The sequence below is a fragment of the Oryctolagus cuniculus genome, chromosome 11 (genome assembly GCF_964237555.1).
Source record: "Oryctolagus cuniculus chromosome 11, mOryCun1.1, whole genome shotgun sequence".
NCBI classification, from domain to species: Eukaryota; Metazoa; Chordata; class Mammalia; order Lagomorpha; family Leporidae; genus Oryctolagus; species Oryctolagus cuniculus.
Window position 1 is genome coordinate 110,956,025 of NC_091442.1, and position 22,393 is coordinate 110,978,417.

Here is a 22,393-nt window from a genome sequence, read left to right on the forward strand (position 1 = left end):
GATTTAAATGGAGATACAGATTCAAATAAAATAGTAATGGGGATACTCCACTGTCAGTAATGGACAGATCAACTATACAGAAAATCAACAAGGAAACAGCAGAGTTAATCAACAATATAGAACAAATAGACTTAGCAGATATCTACAGAGCTTTCCACCCTACGGCCACAGAATACACATTTTTCTCCCCAGTGCATGGAACTTTCTCTAGGATTGACTACATGCTAGGCCATAAAACAAGTCTCAGCAAATTCAAAAAAATGGAAACTGTACCATGCATCTTCATGGACCATGATGTAAATGTAATGAAACTGGAAATCAGCAACTCAGGAAATCTCTAGAACATATACAAACACATGAAGACTGAACAACATACTCCTGAATGAACAGTGGGTCATAGAATAAGTCAAAATAGAAATAAAAAATTTCTGGAAACAAATGAAGATGACAATACAACATATCAAAACTTATGGGATACAGCAAAAGCAGTGCTAAGAGGAAAGTTTATAGTAATCAGTGCTGACATCAAGAAATTGGAAAGGCACCAAATAAATGAACCATCAATGCACCTCAGGCATCTAGAAAAACAACAACAAACCAAACCTAAAACAAGTAGGAAAATATAAATATTTAAAATTAGAGAAGAAATCAACAAAATTAAAAAAAAAATACAAAAGATCAGCAAAATGAAGAGCTGTTTTTTGAAAAAATAAACAAAATTGACATACCACTGGTCCAACTAACCAAAAAAAAAAGACAGAGAGAGAAGACCCAAGTCATTAAAATTAGAGATGAAAAAGGAAATGTAATGACACCATAGAAATAAAAAGAATCATTGGAAATTACTACGAAGAGCTGTATGCCAACAAACTCGGAAACCTAGAAGATTCCTGAACACATACAACCTACATAATCTGAGCCATGAAGACACAGAAAACCTAAACAGACTCATTACTAAGAAGGAAATTGAATCAGTAATAAAGTGCCTCCCAACAAAGAAAAGCCCAGGACCAGAGGACTTTACCACTGAATTCTAACAGACTTTTAAAGAAGAACTAACTTCGATTCTTCTGAAGTTATTCAAAACAGTTGAAAGAGAGGAAATCCCCCCCCCCCAAATTCTTTCTATGAAGCCAGCATCACCTTAATTCCTAAACCTGGAAAAGGTACAACAGAAGGAGAACTACAGACGAATTTCCCTGATTAACATAGATACAAAAGTCCTTAACAAATTCTGGCCAATCGAATCCAACAATACATCAGAAAGATCATCCATCTAGACGAAGTGGGATTGATCCCTGTTATGCAGGGAGGTACAACATTCACAAATCAATTAATATGATACATTTTATAAAATACAACACACTTCTGATGAAAACTCTAAGCAAATTGAGTTTAGAAGGAACATTCCTCAATACAATCAAGGCAATTTATGACAAATACATGGCTAGCGTCCTATTGAATGGGAAAAAAGTTAGAAGTATTCCCATTGAGATCTGGTACGAGACAAGGATGCCCACTCTCACCATTGCTATTCAATAAAGTTCTGGAAGTTCTAGCCAGAGCCATTAGGTAAGAAAAAGAAATCAAAGGGATTCAAATTGGGAAAGAGGAAGGGAAATTATCCCTATCTGTAGATGACATGATTCTATATATAGGGGATCCAAAAGACTCTACCAAGAGACTATTGGAACTCATAGAAGAGTTTGGCAAAGTAGCAGGATATAAAATCAATACCCAAAAAGAACAGCATCTGTATACACAGACAATGCCACAGCTGAGAAAGAACTGTTAAGATCAATCCCATTCACGGGCCGGCGCCGCGGCTCACTAGGCTAATCCTCCGCCTTGCGGCGCCGGCACACCGAGTTCTAGTCCTGGTCGGGGCACCGGATTCTGTCCCGGTTGCCCCTCTTCCAGGCCAGATCTCTGCTGTGGCCCAGGAGTGCAGTGGAGGATGGCCCAAGTCCTTGGGCCCTGCACCCCATGGGAGACCAGGATAAGTACCTGGCTCCTGCCATGGGATCAGCGCGGTGTGCCAGCCGTAGCGCGCCGACCGCGGCGGCCATTGGAGGATGAACCAACGGCAAAGGAAGACCTTTCTCTCTGTCTCTCTCTCTCACTGTCCACTCTGCCTGTCAAAAAAAAAAAAAATCAATCCCATTCACAATAGCTACCAAAGAACCAAGTACCTTGGAATAAACTTAATCAATGAGTCAAAGATCTCTATGATGAAAATTACAAAAAATTAAAGAGGAAAATAGAAGAAGATACAAAATACGGAAAAAACTTCCATGTCCATGGATTGGAAGAATCAATATAATCAAAATGTTCATTTTTCTGAAAGCAATTTATAGATTCAATGCAATACCAATCAAAAGATCAAAGACATTCTTCTCATATCTAGAAAAAAATGCTGCTGAAATCCATTTGGAAACACAGGAGACCACTAATGGCTAAAACTATCATATACCACAAAAAAAAAGCCAGAGGTATCACAATACCAGATTTTAAGACATACTACAAGGCAGTTATAATCAAACAGCCTGGTACTGGTTCAAAAACAGATGTATAGACCAATGGAACAGAATAAAAATGCCAGAAATCAATCCAAACATCTATAAATACCAACTTATATTTGACCAAGGAGCTAAAACCAATCCCTGGAGCAAAGACAGTCTCTTCAATAAATGGTTCTGGGAAAACCGGATTTCCACATGCAGAAGTATGAAGCAGGGCCCCTACCTTATACCTTACATAAAACTCCATTTAAAATGGATTAAAGACCTAAATCTATGACCTGATACCATCAAATTATTAGCGACTATTGGGGAAACCCAGCAAGGCACTGGCATAGGCGAAGGCTTCTTGGAAAAAAGTCCAGAGGGACATGCAATCAAAGACAAAATTCACGGGGTTGGTGCCATGGTGCAGTAGGTTAATCCTCCACCTGTGGCACTGGCATCCCATATGGGCACTGGTTCTAGTCCCGGCTGCTCCTCTTCCAAATGTCTTTCATACAGAAATCAACAAACAATAAATGCTGGCAAAGATGTGGAGAAAAGGTGCCCTAATGACTGTTTGTGGGAATAATAACTGGTGGTTAAGACATTTGTATACCACATCAGAGTACTTGTGTTCAATGGCTAACTCCAATTCCTGACTCCAGCTTCTTGGTAATGCAAACCCTGGGAAGCAAGGGTGATGGCCCAAGTAATATGGTACCTGGTCAGCATTTCTGGCTCTCCAGTTTCAGCCAGGCCCTGCCTAGACCATTGCACACATCTGCAAAGTGAACCAGCAGATGGAGTTCTCTCTCTTTCTCTTGGTTTTCCCCTCTCAATAAACTAATTTATTTTTCACTTTTACATTTTTTAATACAACTGACAGATAACATTGAATGCATCTTTTGTATTTAATATGATATTTTCAGGAATACAATCATTGTGGAATGGTAATGTAGTTAATTGACAAATGTATTCATTCAGATAGATGTCATTTTTATGGTGAGAGTCCTTTGCATCTACTTTCTATAATTTTCAAGAATATAATACTCATAGGCCAGCACCGTGGCTCACTAGGCTAATCCTCCACCTGTGGCGCCGGTACTCTGGGTTCTAGTCCTGGTTGGGGTGCAGGTTCTGTCTCGGTTGCTTCTCTTACAGTCCAGCTCTCTGCTGTGGCCCAGGAAGGCAGTGGAGGATGGCCCAAGTGCATGGGATACCTGCACCTGCATGGGAGACCAGGAAGAAGCACCTGGCTCCTGGCTTTGGATCAGCGCAGTGCACCGGCCTTAGCGGCCATTTTGGGGGTGAATCAACAGAAAGGAAGATCTCTCTCTCTCTCTCTCTAACTCTGCCTGTCAAAAAAAGAGAATATAATACTCACATATCATCATTAACTAAACAACACCTTAGATCTTGAACTTATTCCTCCTCTCTACCTCTAATTGTGTATCCTCTGAGGATAGCAGCCACTAATGTCATCATAGACACTCTAGGATTGACTCACATGCTACAATCTTCCTGGTTTATGATTGGGAACTAGTCAGAGGAAGTGACCTCAAGTCTTTTTTTTAACAATTTATTTGAAAGGCAGAGTTACAGAGAGGTGGAGGAAGGGAGGGAGGGAAGGAGGGAGGGAGGGATTACCAATGTCTGTAAATTGTTCTTCATTCCTACCCCTATCTGAGTAAGCACTCCTGTGGTCTCCTGTTTTGAGGGCTGGCTAGTCAACGACAGGTAAGATCCCCTGGGGGACCATCTAAGGCAGGCACAGCCGCATACAGAGACCACATGAAAACGGGGTCAACAATGGTATGGCCAAGAATCATGCCTCCCATTGCTCAAAAATAAACAAAAAGAGGGAAATGTGGTAGAAAGAGAAGGCCATGCCAAGATGGCTACTGGCAACAGAGCCTGCCTGGCAACAGGCTGTGACTGGATGGCTTTGGAAACCACATGGCAAAGGAGCCTGCCTGGTAACAGGCTGTGAGTGGTTAGGGCATAAACCACCCCTTGACTGGATTGGCTGTCTTGGCTATATAAGCTGCTGTACCAACTGAAATAAATGAGTCTGCGGGCTGCTCGCCTCAGGCCTGCTTTCACCCGACTCCCCGGGTCTGTGTGGTGACTCTGCACCTCTTGCCCCCACCACGCTCCTCCTCTCAGAACGAATCCACAGCAACACACAAACACGTAAGACATATTCTTGTCTTCACACAGCAGCAGGAGGTGCGAGATGATCCAGAAGCTCGGCATCTGCAGCCATCACAGTGAACGCAGAGATGCCCCCACTTAGGATTTTGGTGGTCCCACTGGCTCCTTTCAGAAGCTGCTCATAGGTACACGCCTGCTGAACCAGGGCCAGGAGTTTCTTAGTGAAGTGGGTATCTGCAAGGGGGTAGGACTTTAGATTAATGTCAGCCTCAATCATGGATTTGGTTTCACAGGCTATTAACTGTTGAAGGACAGTTGCCAGCTTTCTTTATCCAGTCTCCTGTTGATTGACATTGTGTTGTTTCCAGGTAGGAACTCATGAACAAATCAGTTATGAACATGAGTGTGCAAGTCTTTGGGTGAATGTATGTTTTCATATCGGCTGCTCTGCTTTCAATACAACTCCCTGCTAATGCACCTGGGAAAGCAATGGATGGGTTTTCAAGTACTTGGGGCCCTGTCACTCACATGGGATACTAAGATGGAGTTCTAGACTCCTAACTTTGGCCTGCTCATCCCTGGCTCTTGTGGAAATTTGAAGAGTGTATCACTGGATGGAAGATCTCTCTCCCTCCTCCTGTTGCTCTGCCATTCAAATAAATAAATAAATCTCGAAAAAGAAGAGAATTCACAATGTTGAGCATAGACATGGCACATGAGTAATGATTGCAGTGTGGTGGATGATGACAGAGGAGTTAACAAAGGGTCAGTACAGAGTTTAATATGCTCAATTAGTTGCTGTCTAGTACCTGTCACTTGAACCCCTATGTACTGGGTTTCAGAGTGAATGTGATTTTAACAGACCAAGTTTCAGTTCACCAACACAGATTGCATGCACAAATAACTCCTCTTTGGTTTTGACCATAGATGTGTGGCAAGCGGCTATCTCTGTCCTCGTGGCAGTTATTTTCAGGGGGCAAGTCGGATGTTATGGACCCCCAGGGCCTCCTGGACTGCCAGTTCCTGTTAGCAAGAAAACCCTCACTTCTGCCTCTTTACTTCCCTCCCCTCTTTCTCTGTGGGTGTGTGTCATAATCATCATGGAATTGGCAGCCACTAGGAATGAAAGAACCCAGGGAAGTGTGTGCACTTAACAAGGGCTTCTTTGTCACAAGGCTTCTTTGCCCAAATTGCGGGTCCTATGAGGTTACAGCACCTGGCCTAGGGCCGGCCACAGGCAGCACTGCTCCATAAGGTTAAGAAAAGGAAGGGGAGACCCCAGAAGACTTATAGTTGCAGAGGTGGACTTGTGCACAGGATAGCATTTCTAGTAAAGGAGAGAGAAAGGGGCTAATTTTTTTTTATAGAGTACTGTTTTAGTACTAGTTTTACTGTTAATTCACATAGTACAACACATGAAGGACAGAGATCCTACATGGGGAGTAAGTGCACAGTGACTCCCGTTGTTGATTTAACAATTGACACTCTTATTTATGACATAAGTAATCACCCAAGGCTCTCGTCATGAGCTGCCAAGGCTACGGAAGCCTCTTGAGTTCGCCAACTCTGATCTTATTTAGACAAGGCCATATTCAAAATGGAAGTTCTCTCCTCCCTTCAGAGAAAGGTACCTCTTTCTTTGATGGCCTGTTCTGAGAAGATGATCATTTGACTATAAACACTGAGCAAATCCAGATATTATGAGCAGGTTGGTGCTTAGTGAGTGCTGGTTGGTCTGGTGTCATAGATTCACTGCAGATCCTTCTGATGGGGTGCGTGGGGCTCCTCATGGGCTGCCTGCCACTTCCAGGTAGGTTCATGATGGATGAGCCAGAGCCAAGGTTCTTCAGTTCTTCCAGTGTTGTTCACAAGCCAGCAGCATCAGCACCACCTGAGACATTCGCGTAAAATCAGATGACAGTCCCTTCAATTGATCCCCACTCTGAAAAGCCCTGGGGACAAGGAATCTCAGTGTTAGCAGGTTCCCTGTGTGGTTCTGATGCACGCTGAAGTTTAAGAGCTGCCCACGGTGGGGAAGACATCCTGCGTTGTGGTTTGCAGCTAAGTAATGAGAGGCCAAAAGGGCCCCTTGGAGAGTCTCCTATATTTTGAAAAGTTTCCTGTAGGATCATCATCATCCCTGAGCATCCATGGGTCTCTGTCCTGGGATCCAGTCATTCACTTGTCTTCAGAATAGGAGATCTAGACTCTCCAATTCAAGACTAGTGTCGTTAAGTAAACAGTAGAGCCACATAAGCGGAACAGAAAACGTTCACCAAATGATGGCATGCAGATTTGTCAGTCCTTTTATTATTACATTTTCATAAAATTTCCCAAGCAGCCAAGATTGTAATTGCAGACTTAGAAGCCAGTAGTAATGATATATGTGCATTTGATCATGAACCCTGAGCCAAACACAGATATCACAGGACAGCTGGTGCTCAGTGACAGCAAACATAATATTGTATGCTAACTGTAGGCCAGGAACAGTTTCCCAGTTAGGGAACACTCTCGTGGTTTGATTTTTTTTATTTGACAGGTAGAGTTATAGACAGTAAGAGAGGGAGACAGAGAGAAAGGTCTTCCTTCTGTTGGTTCACCCCCTAAATGGCTGCTATGGCCGGTGCTGCGCTGATCCGAAGCCAGGAGCCGGGAGCTTCTTCCTGGTCTCCCATGCAGGTGCAGGGGCCCAAGCACTTGGGCCATCCTCTCGTGGTTTGCTTTTATAGATGGTTATGAGGGCAGTGTTGTTTGAATGAGTTAATTGTCTGATTCTGATACCATCTTCAGGGCACTACGTTTTTTAATCCATATCCAGATGATATTGGTGGCCTAATATCTAAATGAAGAAAAACTAATACTTGCACTTTTTCTATTTTTCAGTGAATAGGAAAATGAATTATTCATCTTTATAATATCCATAATGCTGAAGTAATTTTATTTCCTACCATAATGTCTCTGAGTTAAATTCAAAAATTTTCTCTTTTAATTGACAAGTAATAACTGTATATATTTATGGGAAGCAATGTATACATTGCAGAATGATTATATCAAGCTGTATATATCCATCATATCATTACTTATATTTTTTGTGGTGAGAACATTTAAAATGGACTCAGCAATTTTGAAATATATTATTAATTATAGTAATTATGGCTGAATAGCATTCCATAGTGTATATATACCATATTTTCTTTTTTAAAAAATATTTATTTAGTTCTTTGAAAGTCAGAGTTACACAGATACAGAAGGAGAGGCAGAGAGAGAGAGAGTGTGTATGTGTGTGTGTGTGAGAGAGAGAGAGAGAGACAAAGTCTTCTGTCCATTGGTTCACTCCCTAATTGGCCACAACAGATAGAGCTGTGCAGATCCGAAGCCAGGAGCCAGGGGCTTCTTCCGGGTCTCCTGTGCAGGGGAAAGGCCATCTTCTACTGCTTTCCCAGGCCATAACAGAGAGCTGGATTGGAAGTAGAGCATCCAGGACTCGAGCTGGTGCCCATATGGGATTTTGGCACTGCAGGCAGTGGCTTTACCCGCTATGCCACAGCACCAGTCCCATAACATTTTTTTTTATCCAGTCAACAGTTGATGGACATCTGTGTTGATTCCACATCTTAGCTATTATGAATTGAGCTGCAATAAACACAGGAGTACAGATAACTCTTTCATGTGCTGACTTCATTTTCTTTGGGTAAATTCCCAGGAGTGGAAAGGCTGGGTCATATGGCAGACCTATTTTCTGCTTCCTGCAGAATCTCCATACCATCTTCCAGAGTGACTGTACTAGTTTGTATTCCCACCAACAGTGAATTGGGGCACACTTGACCCCACATCCTCATAAGCACTGATTGTTTTTTTATTTCTGTATGTGAGCCATTCTATCTGGGGTGAGGTGAAGCCTCATTATGGTTTTTATTTGTGTTTCCCTGATGGCTAGTGATCCTGAGCATCTTTTCATGAGTCTGATGGCTCTTTGAATTTCATCTTTTGAAAAATGCCTGTTAAAGTTAGTGAAATAAGCCAGTCCCAAAAAGATAAATACCACATGCTTTCCATGATCTGTGGTAAATAATAGTTAAAAAAGGAATAATCATTTGTATTGAAATCTGCATAAAATTATTCCTATGCATAAACCATTGAGAGGAAATGGCTTAAAGTCTAAAGTTAGCAACTCAGGAATCCGTAGAGCATATGCAAACACATGGAGATTGAACAACATGCTCCTGAATGAACAATGGGTCATAGAAGAAATTAAAAGAGAAATCAAAAATTTTCTGGACGTAAATGAGGATAACAGCACAACATACCAAAACTTATGGGATACAGCAAAAGCAGTGTTAAGAGGAAAGTTTATATCAATAGGTGCCTACATCAATAAATTGGAAAGGCACCAAATAGATGAGCTTTCAATGCATCTCAAGGATCTAGAAAATCTGCAGCAAACCAGACCCAAATCTAGTAGGAGAAGAGAAATAATTAAAATCAGAGAAGAAATCAACAGGATTGAATCAAAAAAAATTACAAAAAAATCAGCCAAACAAGGAGCTGGTTTTTTGAAAAAATAAACAAAATTGACACTCCATTCGCCCAACTAACTAAAAAAAGAAGAGAAAAGACCCAAATCAATAAAATCAGAGATGAAAAAGGAAACGTAACAACAGACACCACAGAAATAAAAAGAATCATCAGAAATTACTACAAGGACTTGTATGCCAGCAAACAGGGAAACCTATCAGAAATGGATAGATTCCTGGACACATGCAACCTACCTAAATTGAACCAGGAAGACATAGAAAACCTAAACAGACCCATAACTGAGACAGAAATTGAAACAGTAATAAAGGCCCTCCCAACAAAGAAAAGCCCAGGACCAGATGGATTCACTGCTGAATTCTACCAGACATTTAAAGAAGAACTAAACTCCAATTCTTCTCAAACTGTTCAGAACAATCGAAAAAGAGGGAATCCTCCCAAATTCTTTCTATGAAGCCAGCATCACCTTAATTCCTAAGCCGGGAAAAGATGCAGCACTGAAAGAGAATTACAGACCAATATCCCTGATGAACATAGATGCAAAAATCCTCAATAAAATTCTGGCCAATAGAATGCAACAACACATCAGAAAGATCATCCACCCAGACCAAGTGGGATTTATCCCTGGTATGCAGGGATGGTTCAATGTGCGCAAAACAATCAACGTGATACACCACATTAACAGACTGCAGAAGAAAAACCATATGATTATCTCAATAGATGCCGAGAAAGCATTTGATAAAATACAACACACTTTTCTGATGAAAACTCTAAGCATATTGGCTATGGAAGGAACATTCCTCAATACAATCAAAGCAATTTATGAAAAACTCATGGCCAACATCCTATTGAATGGGGGAAAGTTGGAAGCATTTCCACTGAGATCTGGTACCAGACAGGGATGTCCACTCTCACCACTGCTATTCAATATAGTTCTGGAAGTTTTAACCAGAGCTATTAGGCAAGAAAAAGAAATTAAAGGGATACAAATTGGGAAGGAAGAAATCAAACTATCCCTCTTTGCAGATGACATGATTCTTTATTTAGGGGACCCAAAGAACTCTACTAAGAGACTATTGGAACTCATAGAAGAGTTTGGCAAAGTAGCAGGATATAAAATCAATGCACAAAAATCAACAGCCTTTGTATATACAGGCAATGCCACAGCTGAGGAAGAACTGCTAAGATCAATCCCATTCACAATAGCTACAAAAACAATCAAATACCTTGGAATAAACTTAACCAAGGACGTTAAAGATTTCTACAATGAAAATTACAAAACCTTAAAGAAAGAAATAGAAGAGTATACCAAAAAATGGAAAAATCTTCCATGCTCATGGATTGGAAGAATCAATATCATCAAAATGTCCATTCTCCCAAAAGCAATTTATAGATTCAATGCAATACCAATCAAGATACTGAAGACCTTCTTCTCAGATCTGAACAAATGATGCTGAAATTCATATGGAGACAAAGGAGACCTCAAATAGCTAAAGCAATCTTGTACAACAAAAACAAAGCCGGAGGCATCACAATACCAGATTTCAGGACATACTACAGGGCAGTTGTTATCAAAACAGCATGGTACTGGTACAGAAACAGATGGATAGACCAATGGAACAGAATAGAAACACTACAAATCAATCCAAACATCTACAGCCAACTCATATTTGATCAAGGATCCAAAACCAATCCCTGGAGTAAGGACAGTCTATTCAATAAATGGTGCTGGGAAAACTGGATTTCCACGTGCAGAATCATGAAGCAAGACCCCTACCTTTCACCTTACACAAAAATTCACTCAACATGGATTAAAGACTTAAATCTATGACCCGACACCATTGACTGTATTTCTTTGAAAGATTTTATGAATGACTAATTGATAAAAAATCTATATACAGGTAAATGATTATTTTTTCATACAATTATTGTTAATAGCTGTTGTATAGAGTATTTTTGCTATTTACTTAAACTTCTTATTTGTCGAGGTATTAAGCATTTTTACTGCACTGTAGATTTAAAATACATTGCCTCAAAAAATAAAAAAAAAAAAAGAAGAAAGGTAGAACGAGAGGGTAGGTGGGTGGGAGGGAGGGAGGAAAGGCATACCCTGTTCTTGGACTTGTATTATGAATCATTGTGGATCTGTTAAAACTTAATTAAAATAAAAAGGAAATTAACATTGGTATAAATTACTAGTTAAACTCAGGAACTTATTTAGATTTCAGTAATTCTCTATTTTTTTCTGTTGCAGGATCCAATCTAGGATATAAGTATAACATTTGTATTTATTTGTATTTATTTTTTTCTGTATTACAGCCTAAAAGACACTAGACTAGACTAGGATCAGTGGAGATAGAAGGAAGTAGATATATATTTTGAACCCAGAAACAACTGACAAGGTTAATGAATGGATATGAGCCACCATGCAAAGGAAATAGTTAAGAATAATTTATGCTTTCTGTTTGAGGAACTCTGGATGGTGGTGACTTTGACAAAGACCTGAAGACTTGAGATTGGGATGGGAACATGTTTAGAAGGAAAACCATGAGTTCCTTTCCAGAATCGTTAAGATTGGAGTATAATATCAATGTCAATAAAACATTTAGATGTAAATGCTTAACATGTAAATATTTAGATCAGTGACTGCTGCATACTGAGTTTTCAATAAATAATAGATCTTCCGGGTATCTGTACCCCCATATTCATTGCAGCTCTATTTACAATAGCTAAGATACGGAATCAAGCTAGATGTCCATCAACTGAAGACTGGATAAACAAATTATGGTATATTACACTATGGAATACTACACAGCAGTAAAAAATGAATTCCTGTCATTTGTAGCAAAATGAATGCAACTAAGTTAATTATACTCAGTGAAATAAGCTAGTCCCAAAAAGACAAGTAACCATATGCTCTCTGATCTGTGGTAACTAGTAGTATACCTAAAAGGTAATCTATAGGAGTGAAATTGACACTTTGTGATGCAATGATTTTGAGTAGCCCTTGTCTTAACAGTTGAGGAACAATACTTATTGTTTGTGTTCGTTTTATTCCTTTTTTCTTCATACTATTTGTTGAATTCTACTTAGTGTAGGGTTAATCTTATCATTGTAAAGTTAACGAAGTAGATCTTTCTAAAAAGTATGCATGAGAATGGGAGAGGGAGGAGGAAGAAGGGTGGGAGTATAGGCAGGAGGGAGATGGGGTTCACTATGTTCCAAAATTTGTATATATGAAAAACATGAAGTTTGTATTCCTTAAATAAAATAAAAAATAAAAAGCTAGCTCTTCTGAGATACCCATTATCATTATCATAGCAATCCTTATAATCTGGGATGAAAGTGAGAATAAGGTGCTCCAAATTTTTGCTGCCATTCACAACCAATGAAAAACAGTAAAATATTTTACATCCTGCCATTTGCTTTATACAGAGAAAAATAACAGCAAATTAATCCAGCTGTGCTAAAAATGCAGGCCACCTCTGCTAGTATGAAACAAAAGCATGTATTAATAACACTATGGGACATTTTCTTTGTTTTGCACACAGCCAAAAGAAAGGACCCAGGCTTTGCCAGTTACATGATTTGAAAACTGCATGTTCCTACTAGCCTTTGTGTTGCTCTAAGCTATTCTGATTTGGGTTATGAGGCTTATATTTCTTCTTGTGGTGGGTTCATTCTTCAAGTGCCTTGAAAATCACGGAGGGACAACAGGCAGCTTTAATGTGGCATTGGATGTGAAACAGGAGGTGAATTGTAAACGTATCTGCTTCTCTTCACATACAGTGAAAATGGGTTAGACGGCCAACCATGTGATGGGAGGTGGCTACATTTCTGTTGGTAAAAGGAAATGAAACAAATGATCAACCACTCCTTCAAACTAGGAACATTCATTTATACTCTCCATATTTTCCCCGGGACTGGCATTATTGGGATAATATCTGTTATCTGGAGTTATCTCACTGCATAGACACAGCTCCTGAGACTCACTTTTCTATAGATTACTGGTGAATGACACAGAAAGTACTGGAGCTGAATTCACTTGCACTTTTGTTTATGGTCTTACAATAGATTTGATCTCTTAGGGCCTTGTGTATGTCTTTTGTTTTGTCTGCTTCATGCTTTATTATTCTGAGCAATGTACATGATAGGCTATAGAGAATAATAAATTAGTTTTAAAAGCATTCACAAAAAATTATAGTAATTCCACTATGCAGTAGATCACTGAAATTTATTTCCAGTCTAACTGAAACATTTTATCTTTGAGTAACATCTTTCTTTCCCATTCTGTCTTCAACCTCATTAAATATTTTACTCTCTCTGAGTATGACACTTTTTCTTATTTGAAAGGCAGATGTACACATACACACAAACCTGAGAGAGAGAGAGAGAGAGAGAGAAATTCTCATCTACTTATTCACTTCCCAAAAGCCTGGGAGCTAGGAACTGAATCCAGGTCTCCCCTACAGGTGGCAGGGACCCAATTACTTGAGCCATCACCTGCTGGTTCTTAGGAAGATGGACTTGAATCCAGGCACTTCGGTATGGAGAGCAGGCATCCAAAAGCCTGCCAGGAGTTACACTGTTTAGATTCCACATTTACATACTTAAGGGAGGTTGTGCAGTATTTGTTTATTACTTTTCTAAGCCTGGGGATTGCCCCAGCTTGGAATCAGTCACTATCAACCACCAATTGATCAGAGATTCTGCTTATCCGAGATCCAGGGCATTTCCAGCTCTGCCTTTTCCGGTGCTTACAGACCATTGTATTCAGTCAGGAGTGACTTGGCACTGCTCTTTCTGGCTTTTCCTGAGCTTGAAAGAAGACTGTGCACAACCTTCAGATCACCCGGGATCAATAGGATTTATCAAAGCCGTTCAGTGTTCCATGGTCCTGCTTTCCCATTTAAATTCCCGGCTGCTCTAAAATCTCAGTCTAATTACCATGTTGGCCTGCCCTGGCCCTTTGCTATTTAGGACACTATTAACTGTGGCCATGCCTCTGGGCTTAGACTTGTACACTTTCTGTTCAAGATCAGGTCAGTCCCCTCTGCTGTCAGTCCTCCCAGGCTGCCCCAGCCTAGTAGAACTGTGCTGTCACGCAGCTGGAGGGTAAAGGAGAGGAACCTCAAATGAAGACAGCACAGATTTCTGCAATTCTTACTGAGATTCATGGACTTTTTTTTTTTTTTTTTGGTAATTTTCAAAATGTACTAAATGTTTGTTTTGGGTATTTTGTCCAGTGTCATTGTTGCCTTTTGAGGAGAGGCTTGCCAAGCTCTTCGTTCAACCATTTTCAAAGTCTCACCCTCAATTAATTCCATTTTGATTAAGTGAGGCTCACCTTGGCAAGCACAGTGGGCCTGTGTGACACATGCAAAGGTGTCAGTGTGGGGCTGTTACAGTAAAGCACGAATACACTGGAAGATGGGGAGAAAAGCAGGAGAGAAATTCCCAGGCTCCAAGTTAGGGGAAATTTTTCATTGTCTTGTAGTTAACCCTAATTTGCTCAACTAAACTATTTCTTCTCCCTGGACTCCTGTTTCCAGCCTGTAATTATGGATTGGGGTTACGGGAAATGGGGTTTATTCCCTTCTTTACATTTCTCGTGCTCTGAACTAGTCAGAGATGGGGTCACAGGGTGATGTTGATGAAGTAACCAAGAGGGAGGGGACAACCCAACGAAAGTTTGTCAGCTTCAGAGGCCAGGGTTGGCCGCGATAATAAACAGTGGCTACCAGAGGGACCGTGAGCAGAACTGTTTCCGTTTGAATGTCACCACGTCAGCTTAGCATGTTTGAATGTTTAACTGCTGTGGTTAAAAGTTAACTTTGACTTCAGCCTTAGGAGACTGGAAAATGAAAAATTGAGAGAAATCAGCTTAATCAAACCAGCAGCACACAGTTTCAAAAACCAAGCAGATAGGAAGGAAGGAGCAGGTAAGGTGGTGATCCCTGAAGGACCATTTCGATGCCTGGGCCGCGAGGAAGAGTCCTCCCTGTGGGCACGGAGGGTAAGTTCTTTACAATGTCTATTGCAGTGAAATCCACCCACGGAGGCAGCACAAGGAACCTTCCAAAGCACTTCCTTCTCCCTGCATTAATTCTCTTTTTCATTTACATTTCTCATTACATTTTGCATTTACATTCACAATTTACATTTTTCATTACAACCATCCACAATACTGGACAAAAACAGAGACACCTGATTAACCTTATCAGTTGGCTACTGCAAACAGAAGGGAACAGGAAGAGTTGGAAGTCCAACGTGGGGCCTCACAACTCTTGCTTTCCATTTGGAAATAATGTCACACTTTCAAATTAAATCAGCATCATTGGGACATAACCAAATAAAAGTATGAATGTTAAACTCCTTTATATACAATTTACAATCAAATGTTTTATTGAACATTATGATGCTTAATGTTAGAGTGAACCAGTAGCACACTGCATTACTCTGCATGCTAAGTCTTCTCAGTGTCCTAGCCTTTCTTGGTATTTATCTCTGCTTCTGCCTTTTCTGTCTTGATTTTATCCCCAGATTTCTCTTACTGTAACTATCTCTGTGTTAACTGTTTATTCCCTTTGGTTCTGTTTTCTGTCCCTTTGCTATCTCTTCATTATTTTATGCTTTTTCAAATGCTGTATTCAACTTGTCTTACCTTCCTTACTACTTAGCCCTATCAACCATTAAGCAATCAGAGTAAATTCTTGGTAGTACTGACTGTCAATGATTATCGTTTGAAATGCCAAGTCAGTATTTTAGAAGTAATATGGTTGTTTGCTTTGTTGCCCCATCTACTATCTTGTAACTCTCTGTGATTCCACAGAGTATTTGAAGAAACATCCACATGACTTCATATACTATCATAACACAGTATAAGTAGACACGGGAGGATAGTTTATACACACACACACACACCTTACACTTCTTGTACAGCAAAGGCCAAACAAGTTGGCTAAATATAAAGACTAGAAGAAGTAAGATATAAGTATAAAGATAGATTTTGAAATTTGGATGAGAATTTGGATTTAAGCTTGGTATGAGACAACAAGGAAAAAAATATGGTCACTTACAGCATTTATACTTTCTGTGAATGTCAGACCTGCCTCTTTGGGGATTTTGACCTTGAGTCAACAGGAAACTTATGTCGACAGGAAACTATCCTGAATTATTTTATGGACACTGAGTAAGATAAACCACAAAGTTCTCATCTACTTTCCTGCAATAAATGGATTTCCTATGAAATTCAGTGTATTATTTTCACATAATATTTTGAGAATAATGCTGTTATTAGGTCAACAACAAACAAATTCCCTTTTCTATTGCTAAGGACTCTCCATGAATACAGTTCTCTGTTTAGCCTTTGGTTATGTATTTGATGCTGTGTAGGTGAGTCTGCATGGGTATGAATGAATGCTGTGGGCAGGTGGACTAGGGTGAGGGAGCCAGAATGGGATCAGTGCTGGTGCTGTGGTGTGGTGGATTATGCAGCGCCGGCATCCCATATAGGCATTGTTCAAGTCCTGGCTGCTCCACTTCCCATGTGGCTCCCTGCTAATGCACTTGGAAAAGTGCTTGGGCCCCTGAACCTATGTCGGAGACTTGGATGAAGCTCCTGGCTCCTGTTTTTGGTCTGGCCCAACCCTGGCCAATGCGGCCATTTGGGGAACGAACCAATGCATGGAGGACTTTTTTTCTCTCTCTCTCTCTCTGCCTCTCGCTCTCTGTAACTCAGCCTTTCAAATAAATAAATAAATAAATCTTTTTGAAAAAAGAGAGAGAATAGGAACAAAAATTGTTGCTCACCCATTTCCACTGAGACACAGACGACCCAGCACCAGGCTTGTATAACAGCATGAACCATCTTAGAGTCTGGAGACATGGGTTTCATGTCAACCCTGGTTCTATCCTCAAAAGCAATATATAGAAAGGGCAGTCACTTTCTGCTCTGGGCCTCAGTTTGTCCTTTTCTGTAATGTTTTCTACAACACCACACCCCTCACTATTTTCTAGAGGAATTTGAGAAATATAAGCAACAGAATGTGCCAAAATGTTCAAAATATACTCACGATCATTTAAAAATTGCTTGGAGATAGATATGTCCTTGGTATTTATACGACAGATTATCAAAACTCTTGCAAATAACATTCTTTCCAGTATAAAAGTCAGAATAGCAGTTCCCTTAGATGGGAGAAAAAAGAATAAAAGTAGCAAGAAATAACTTTTCATGAAATAAAAAATATATGCTAGACATCCTTAAAATAATTTATATACATCATTTTTAAGATTTATTTAATATTTGAAAGGCAGAGTGAAAAAGAGAAAGCAAGAAAGGAAGGAGAGGAGTAGAAAGGAAGGAGAGAGAGAGAAAAAAAGAGAGGGGGAGAAAGAGGGAGAGAGAGGGAGAGGGAGGGAGGGGGGAGGGAAGGAGGGAGGGAGGGGGAGAGAGAGAGAGAGAGAGAGATTGAGATTGACTCCATTCTCAAATGGCCATAATGGCTAGGATTGGTCCAGGCTAAAGCCAGGAGGCCATTGCTTCATCTGGGTCTCCAAAGTTGGCCAGGGACCAACTACTTGGGCCATCTTCTGCTGTCTTCCCAGGTACATTCATTCGCTGGGAGCTGGATCAGAAACGGAGCAAGTGGGATTCAACCTTGTGCTGTGATATGGAATGCCACGCTGTAGGCGACAGCTGAGCACCACAATGTGGACCCCTATGTATATCATTTTTAAACAGTAAAACTATCAAGGTGACCCAGCACCATTATATAAGTGTGGCTGGAAGTCAGGTTACTTGATGAGATTACTCAAGTTGGAGGAGGCAAATTTAAGCTTTGAATCCACATCAACTGATTTTAAAAATATTCATTAATCAGTATTATATCCTTTCAGGTTTTCCCTTCGGCTTCAGAATGGCATCACTTGAAGCAGAAATTAGGGCAGATTTTATGCTCAAAAAACACTGTAATCAATCATGTAAAAATTGATTGTGTTTCTTGAGATGAATGGCTATAGTAGTAGTCTTTATTGTTTATTGTTAAAGGTGGACAGGAGAGCCATTGCTGACTTCAAGGATCTGATAGTCTCACCAAGGGGACAATAAAACAAGAGCATTAATAGGAGCAAGTACAATGAAAGTATATTGGGGCCGGCGCCGTGGCTCAATAGGCTAATTCTCCGCCTTGCCGCGCCGGCACACCGGGTTCTAGTCCCGGTTGGGGAGCCGGATTCTGTCCCGGTTGCCCCTCTTCCAGGCAAGCTCTCTGCTATGGCCCGGTAGTGCAGTGGGGGATGGCCCAAGTCCTTGGGCCCTGCACCCCATGGGAGACCAGGAGAAGCACCTGGTTCCTGGCTTCGGATCAGCGTGATGTGCCAGCTGCAGCGCGCTGGCCGCGGCGGCCATTGGAGAGTGAACCAACGGCAAAAGGAAGATCTTTCTCTCTGTCTCTCTCTCTCAGTGTCTACTCTGCCTGTCAAAAAAAAAAAAAGTATATTGGTATGATTGGCTTGATACCTTAGAGTCAAGTGGAGGTCCCTATGCTAAATATGAGTCCTCAGGGCAGTGGAAGACAGCCTCTGGATAATTCAGTGTTGAAGTATTTATTGATTCATTCACTATCAAACACCTATTCATACAGATAAAGATGCAGCAATAGCAGTAAGATTTATAAAGAACAAAACACAGAGCACGGCAGGTGCCTAATCATCATATGTTACTTGACATTACTCAAGTCAATTGTTTAAAGATAACTCCTGGGCCAGCGCTGTGGCTCAATAGGCTAATCCTCCACCTGAGGCACCAGCACACTGGGTTCTAGTCCCGATCAGGACACCGGATTCTGTCCCGGTTGCCCCTCTTCTAGCCCAGCTCTCTGCTGTGGCCCGGGAGTGCAGTGGAGGATGGCCCAAGTGCTTGGGCCCTGCACCTGCATGGGAGACCAGGAGAAGCACCTGGCTCCCAGCTTCGGATCAGCACGGTGCACCAGCTGCAGTGGCCATTGGAGGGTGAACCAATGGTAAAGGAAGACCTTTCTCTCTCTGTCTCTCTCTCACTGTCCACTCTGCCTGTCAAAAAAAAATAAAAAAATAAAGATAACTCCTAAACAGATAGCAGGAGGCTCCAAAAGCACAAGAAACAACCTCTAGAGCTGGCAAGAATTTGAGAAAAATTTTCTATTTTCAAATTGGATATTATTAGCTGCTTTTCTCAGATTTTTTTGGTGCCCAATTGGAAGGCATCTCAACTGAAAGTGACTCATAGCCTTCTCTGGGTGACTGACAGCACTGAGGCATGTGGCATTGGTTGGAACAAAATACCAACACAACATGGATTTCTTGAAATTGGGAAAGTGTGCTGCTACTTGGCAAAGCTGAGAATCCGATACCTTCAAGAAGAATGGCTGATCTGTCTTCTAATCCATTTGAAACTTTGTCCATTTCTTTCTACTCCAGGTTTCCGGATTTTGGCCCTCTTCACTCTGTTACTTGCAGCTGGTATCACATCTTCGCAAGATCCTAATCAATGTGGACCTCCAGGGCCTCCAGGAATTCCAGGGCCCCCAGGGCCTCCAGGGCCTCCAGGACCAATGGGTCCACCAGGTTGCAAAAAATTATATTTGTTCTTTTAGCCTTTTGTAGTTTCTTTTTGATTGAAGTGTTTCTAGGTTCAGTGAATTTTACCAAGTGATCTGCTGAGGGCCACTTGCTGAGTAAGCCATTTCCTGGTAACATGTGAGCATGGATTCTTTTCCTCAGCTCTGAATAACCATAAGCTATAGCTGCTAACTCAATTTCCAAATCCCAAGAAATCTATATGTTTAAAGAGTTTTTGTATACATTTGACATGTGGTCATAACTGAGACTTAGAACTGCGATTCCATCAGTGTGGCATCACACAATGAAAGTGTAAGTGGAAGTTCGCACAATAACGCTTAGGCACTTAGGTCAGCAGATCTGTGAGCCTCCCGCCCTCTCATCATTCTGCTGAGGGGTGTGTTGGATGAAGCTCAGATGCAGGCATAGTTCTGAACCCTTCACTTGAACCTCTAGGCAATGGCCTTCAACATGAATGAGACCAGCATCCCCCATGGAGTTGTTAAACATGTGTGGTCCTGAACTCCATTTTGAAGGTCCTGATACTAAAGGGCCTTACTGCAGCCTGACCCTGAGAGATCATCAAGTGGAGTGGGAATGGGGTGTGCAGAACCATGCATAATGAACAGCATGCTTGGCTCCCACTGCTCAAACTTCCAGTTACCTTCTGGAACAATGGGATCCCTGAATCTGGGCAAACTCCTCCCAATAGTGATCCCGCAACCTTACAGTGAAAGATGTTGGTGCATATTTGAAGATTAATTCACACAAGGGCTTTAAATTGCTCATGAAAAAATGATGTATATAAATAAGATTTTTGGCATCAAAATGCAATTTACCTTTTAACTCTATTCTTCCTTGAAACTTCTGAAGCACTCTCATATAGTCTCTCAATTATTCATTTACGGAATATACATATTGAGTGCTAATTTTGTAGCTGATGCTGAGGGTGACATTTAGAAAAAAAAGTTGAGGGAAACCTTGGTCTCTAGTTTAGACAAAGAAATGGCCACTTATGGAAAGATCATAATTCTAGTTTGTAATTCCTTGTAGCTATGGCAACAGTAAATACAGATTTGGTATTCTAAAGGAAAGAAATAAAATTCTTAAGACTGGAGTAGATAGGAGGGGGTTTTCAGAAGCAGTGGTGTCTAAATTGTGCCCTGGTGGCCAAGGAGAAAAGAGTTGAGTGGGGGATAAAGGCAGGAGAGAGAAAGAAACCCAGGTACAATAAATACAAAAAAAAAAAAAACTTGAAAATACAGGGTTGTGTTTTCTGTTTGTTTTGGAATCTAGGATTCATGGGTATACCTGGACCACCTGGGCTACCTGGGCGTGTTGAGAAGTGCCCACCAACATCCGCATTTTCTGTGAAGCTGAATGGGTCTTTCCCAGGACCCCTGCAGCCCATTGTCTTCCAGGAAGCTCTGTACAACCATCGGGGCCACTTCGACCTGGCCACTGGAGTGTTCACCTGCACTGTTCCTGGTTTATACCACTTTGGCTTCGACATTGCCCTGTTTCAGAATGCTGTAAAAGTGGCTCTCATGAAGAATGGCCTCCAGGTCAGGGACAAACAAGCGGAAGCCAAGGACAGCCACGAGCATGTGTCAGGAAGTTCCATCGTGCAGCTAGAGAAAGGGGACCGGGTCTGGCTGGAGTCTAAGCTGGACAAGGCAGAGTCTGAAAAAGGAGCCACGCCCACTGTCTTCTATGGGTTTTTGCTCTATAGTGATTAATAAGATCAGGAGTACCAGATGCTTCTCCACCTAAGGAGCTCAGAACTTAAGAAAAGCATCTTTCGATTAAAAAAAAAAAAACAAACAAAAAAAAACAAACAAAAAAAAACAAACAGGGGAAGGCAGGTGTAATTTGTTGATTGCAATAAATACATGATGCTCTTATAAGATGTTAATAATGGGGGAATCTGGGTGTGGGCACCTAAGAACTCAATGTTATACAATTTTTGTTTTGTAATTTGAGACTATTATGAAATAAAAAAGATTACAAAGAAGAAAAGCAGCTGTTCCTCTCATTCTGAATTTTTCCTCTAAGTCCACTGAATGATGGACAACTCACAAAAATTAGTAATGGCCACGTTGAGCAAAATGAATATATTAGTGATGACAAAAATTTAAGAAACCAATCTAAACAGAGAATACTAACTACTAGATCTGGGAGGGGAGAGTCGAGATACCAAATGAGAATTCGATGGGAAGGAACAGCTCCTAATGTCACCTAGCGTGCAGCGCACAATAACCTAGTACATGCTTTGTGAAAAAGCAGAAAAAGGAGTTCTGAGCCTCCAATCACAGAGTAATGTCAAAGAAGGGAAAATGCTCACTGCTCATTCGATCAGTACCTATTGTTACAGGTGTTGAAATGTCACATAGACACTGTTATTAATAGTAAATTTCAAAATAATAATGATTACAATAATTTTAAAATAATTCCTTATTTGTCACCCTCAAGCTTCAGTACACCAAGGGGTAAAAGCGTGGAGAAAAAAACAAACTACCACCACAAACAGAACAAAGTGGGAAGCTACCCAGCCATTCTGCCCTTAATACACTGTGAATACTCCCCTTCCTTTATTAGCTTTC

The 22,393-nt window shown here is 40.9% G+C and overlaps 1 protein-coding gene and 1 long non-coding RNA gene across 2 annotated transcripts; one reads left to right on the forward strand and one right to left on the reverse strand.

Annotated features, from left to right (window-relative positions):
- Positions 1 to 10,543: 10,543 nt before the first annotated feature.
- Positions 10,544 to 21,075, reverse strand: LOC103348401 (uncharacterized). The gene is made up of 3 exons (XR_007919602.2): positions 20,630 to 21,075; positions 17,267 to 17,378; positions 10,544 to 13,028 (listed from the first exon to the last, which is right to left on the reverse strand). It is a non-coding gene; the product is annotated as an uncharacterized lncRNA (long non-coding RNA).
- Positions 14,988 to 21,809, forward strand: LOC100353258 (protein HP-25 homolog 1). Its single transcript, XM_008257100.4, has 3 exons — positions 14,988 to 15,207; positions 19,650 to 19,796; positions 21,087 to 21,809. Exons 1-3 carry the CDS (start codon positions 15,165 to 15,167, stop codon positions 21,527 to 21,529), a joined length of 633 nt encoding a protein of 210 aa, XP_008255322.1. The 5' UTR covers positions 14,988 to 15,164; the 3' UTR covers positions 21,530 to 21,809.
- The last annotated feature ends 584 nt before the right edge of the window (positions 21,810 to 22,393 follow it).

Excerpts from the sequence above, each read along its gene's own strand:
- LOC100353258 (XM_008257100.4), top strand. The coding sequence starts at position 15,165 with ATGCCTGGGCCGCGAGGAAGAGTCCTCCCTGTGGGCACGGAGG. Across the intron at positions 15,208-19,649 it reads CCTCCCTGTGGGCACGGAGG|GTTTCCGGATTTTGGCCCTC; the intron begins GTAAGTTCTTTA and ends TTTCTACTCCAG. Across the intron at positions 19,797-21,086 it reads AGGACCAATGGGTCCACCAG|GATTCATGGGTATACCTGGA; the intron begins GTTGCAAAAAAT and ends TTTGGAATCTAG.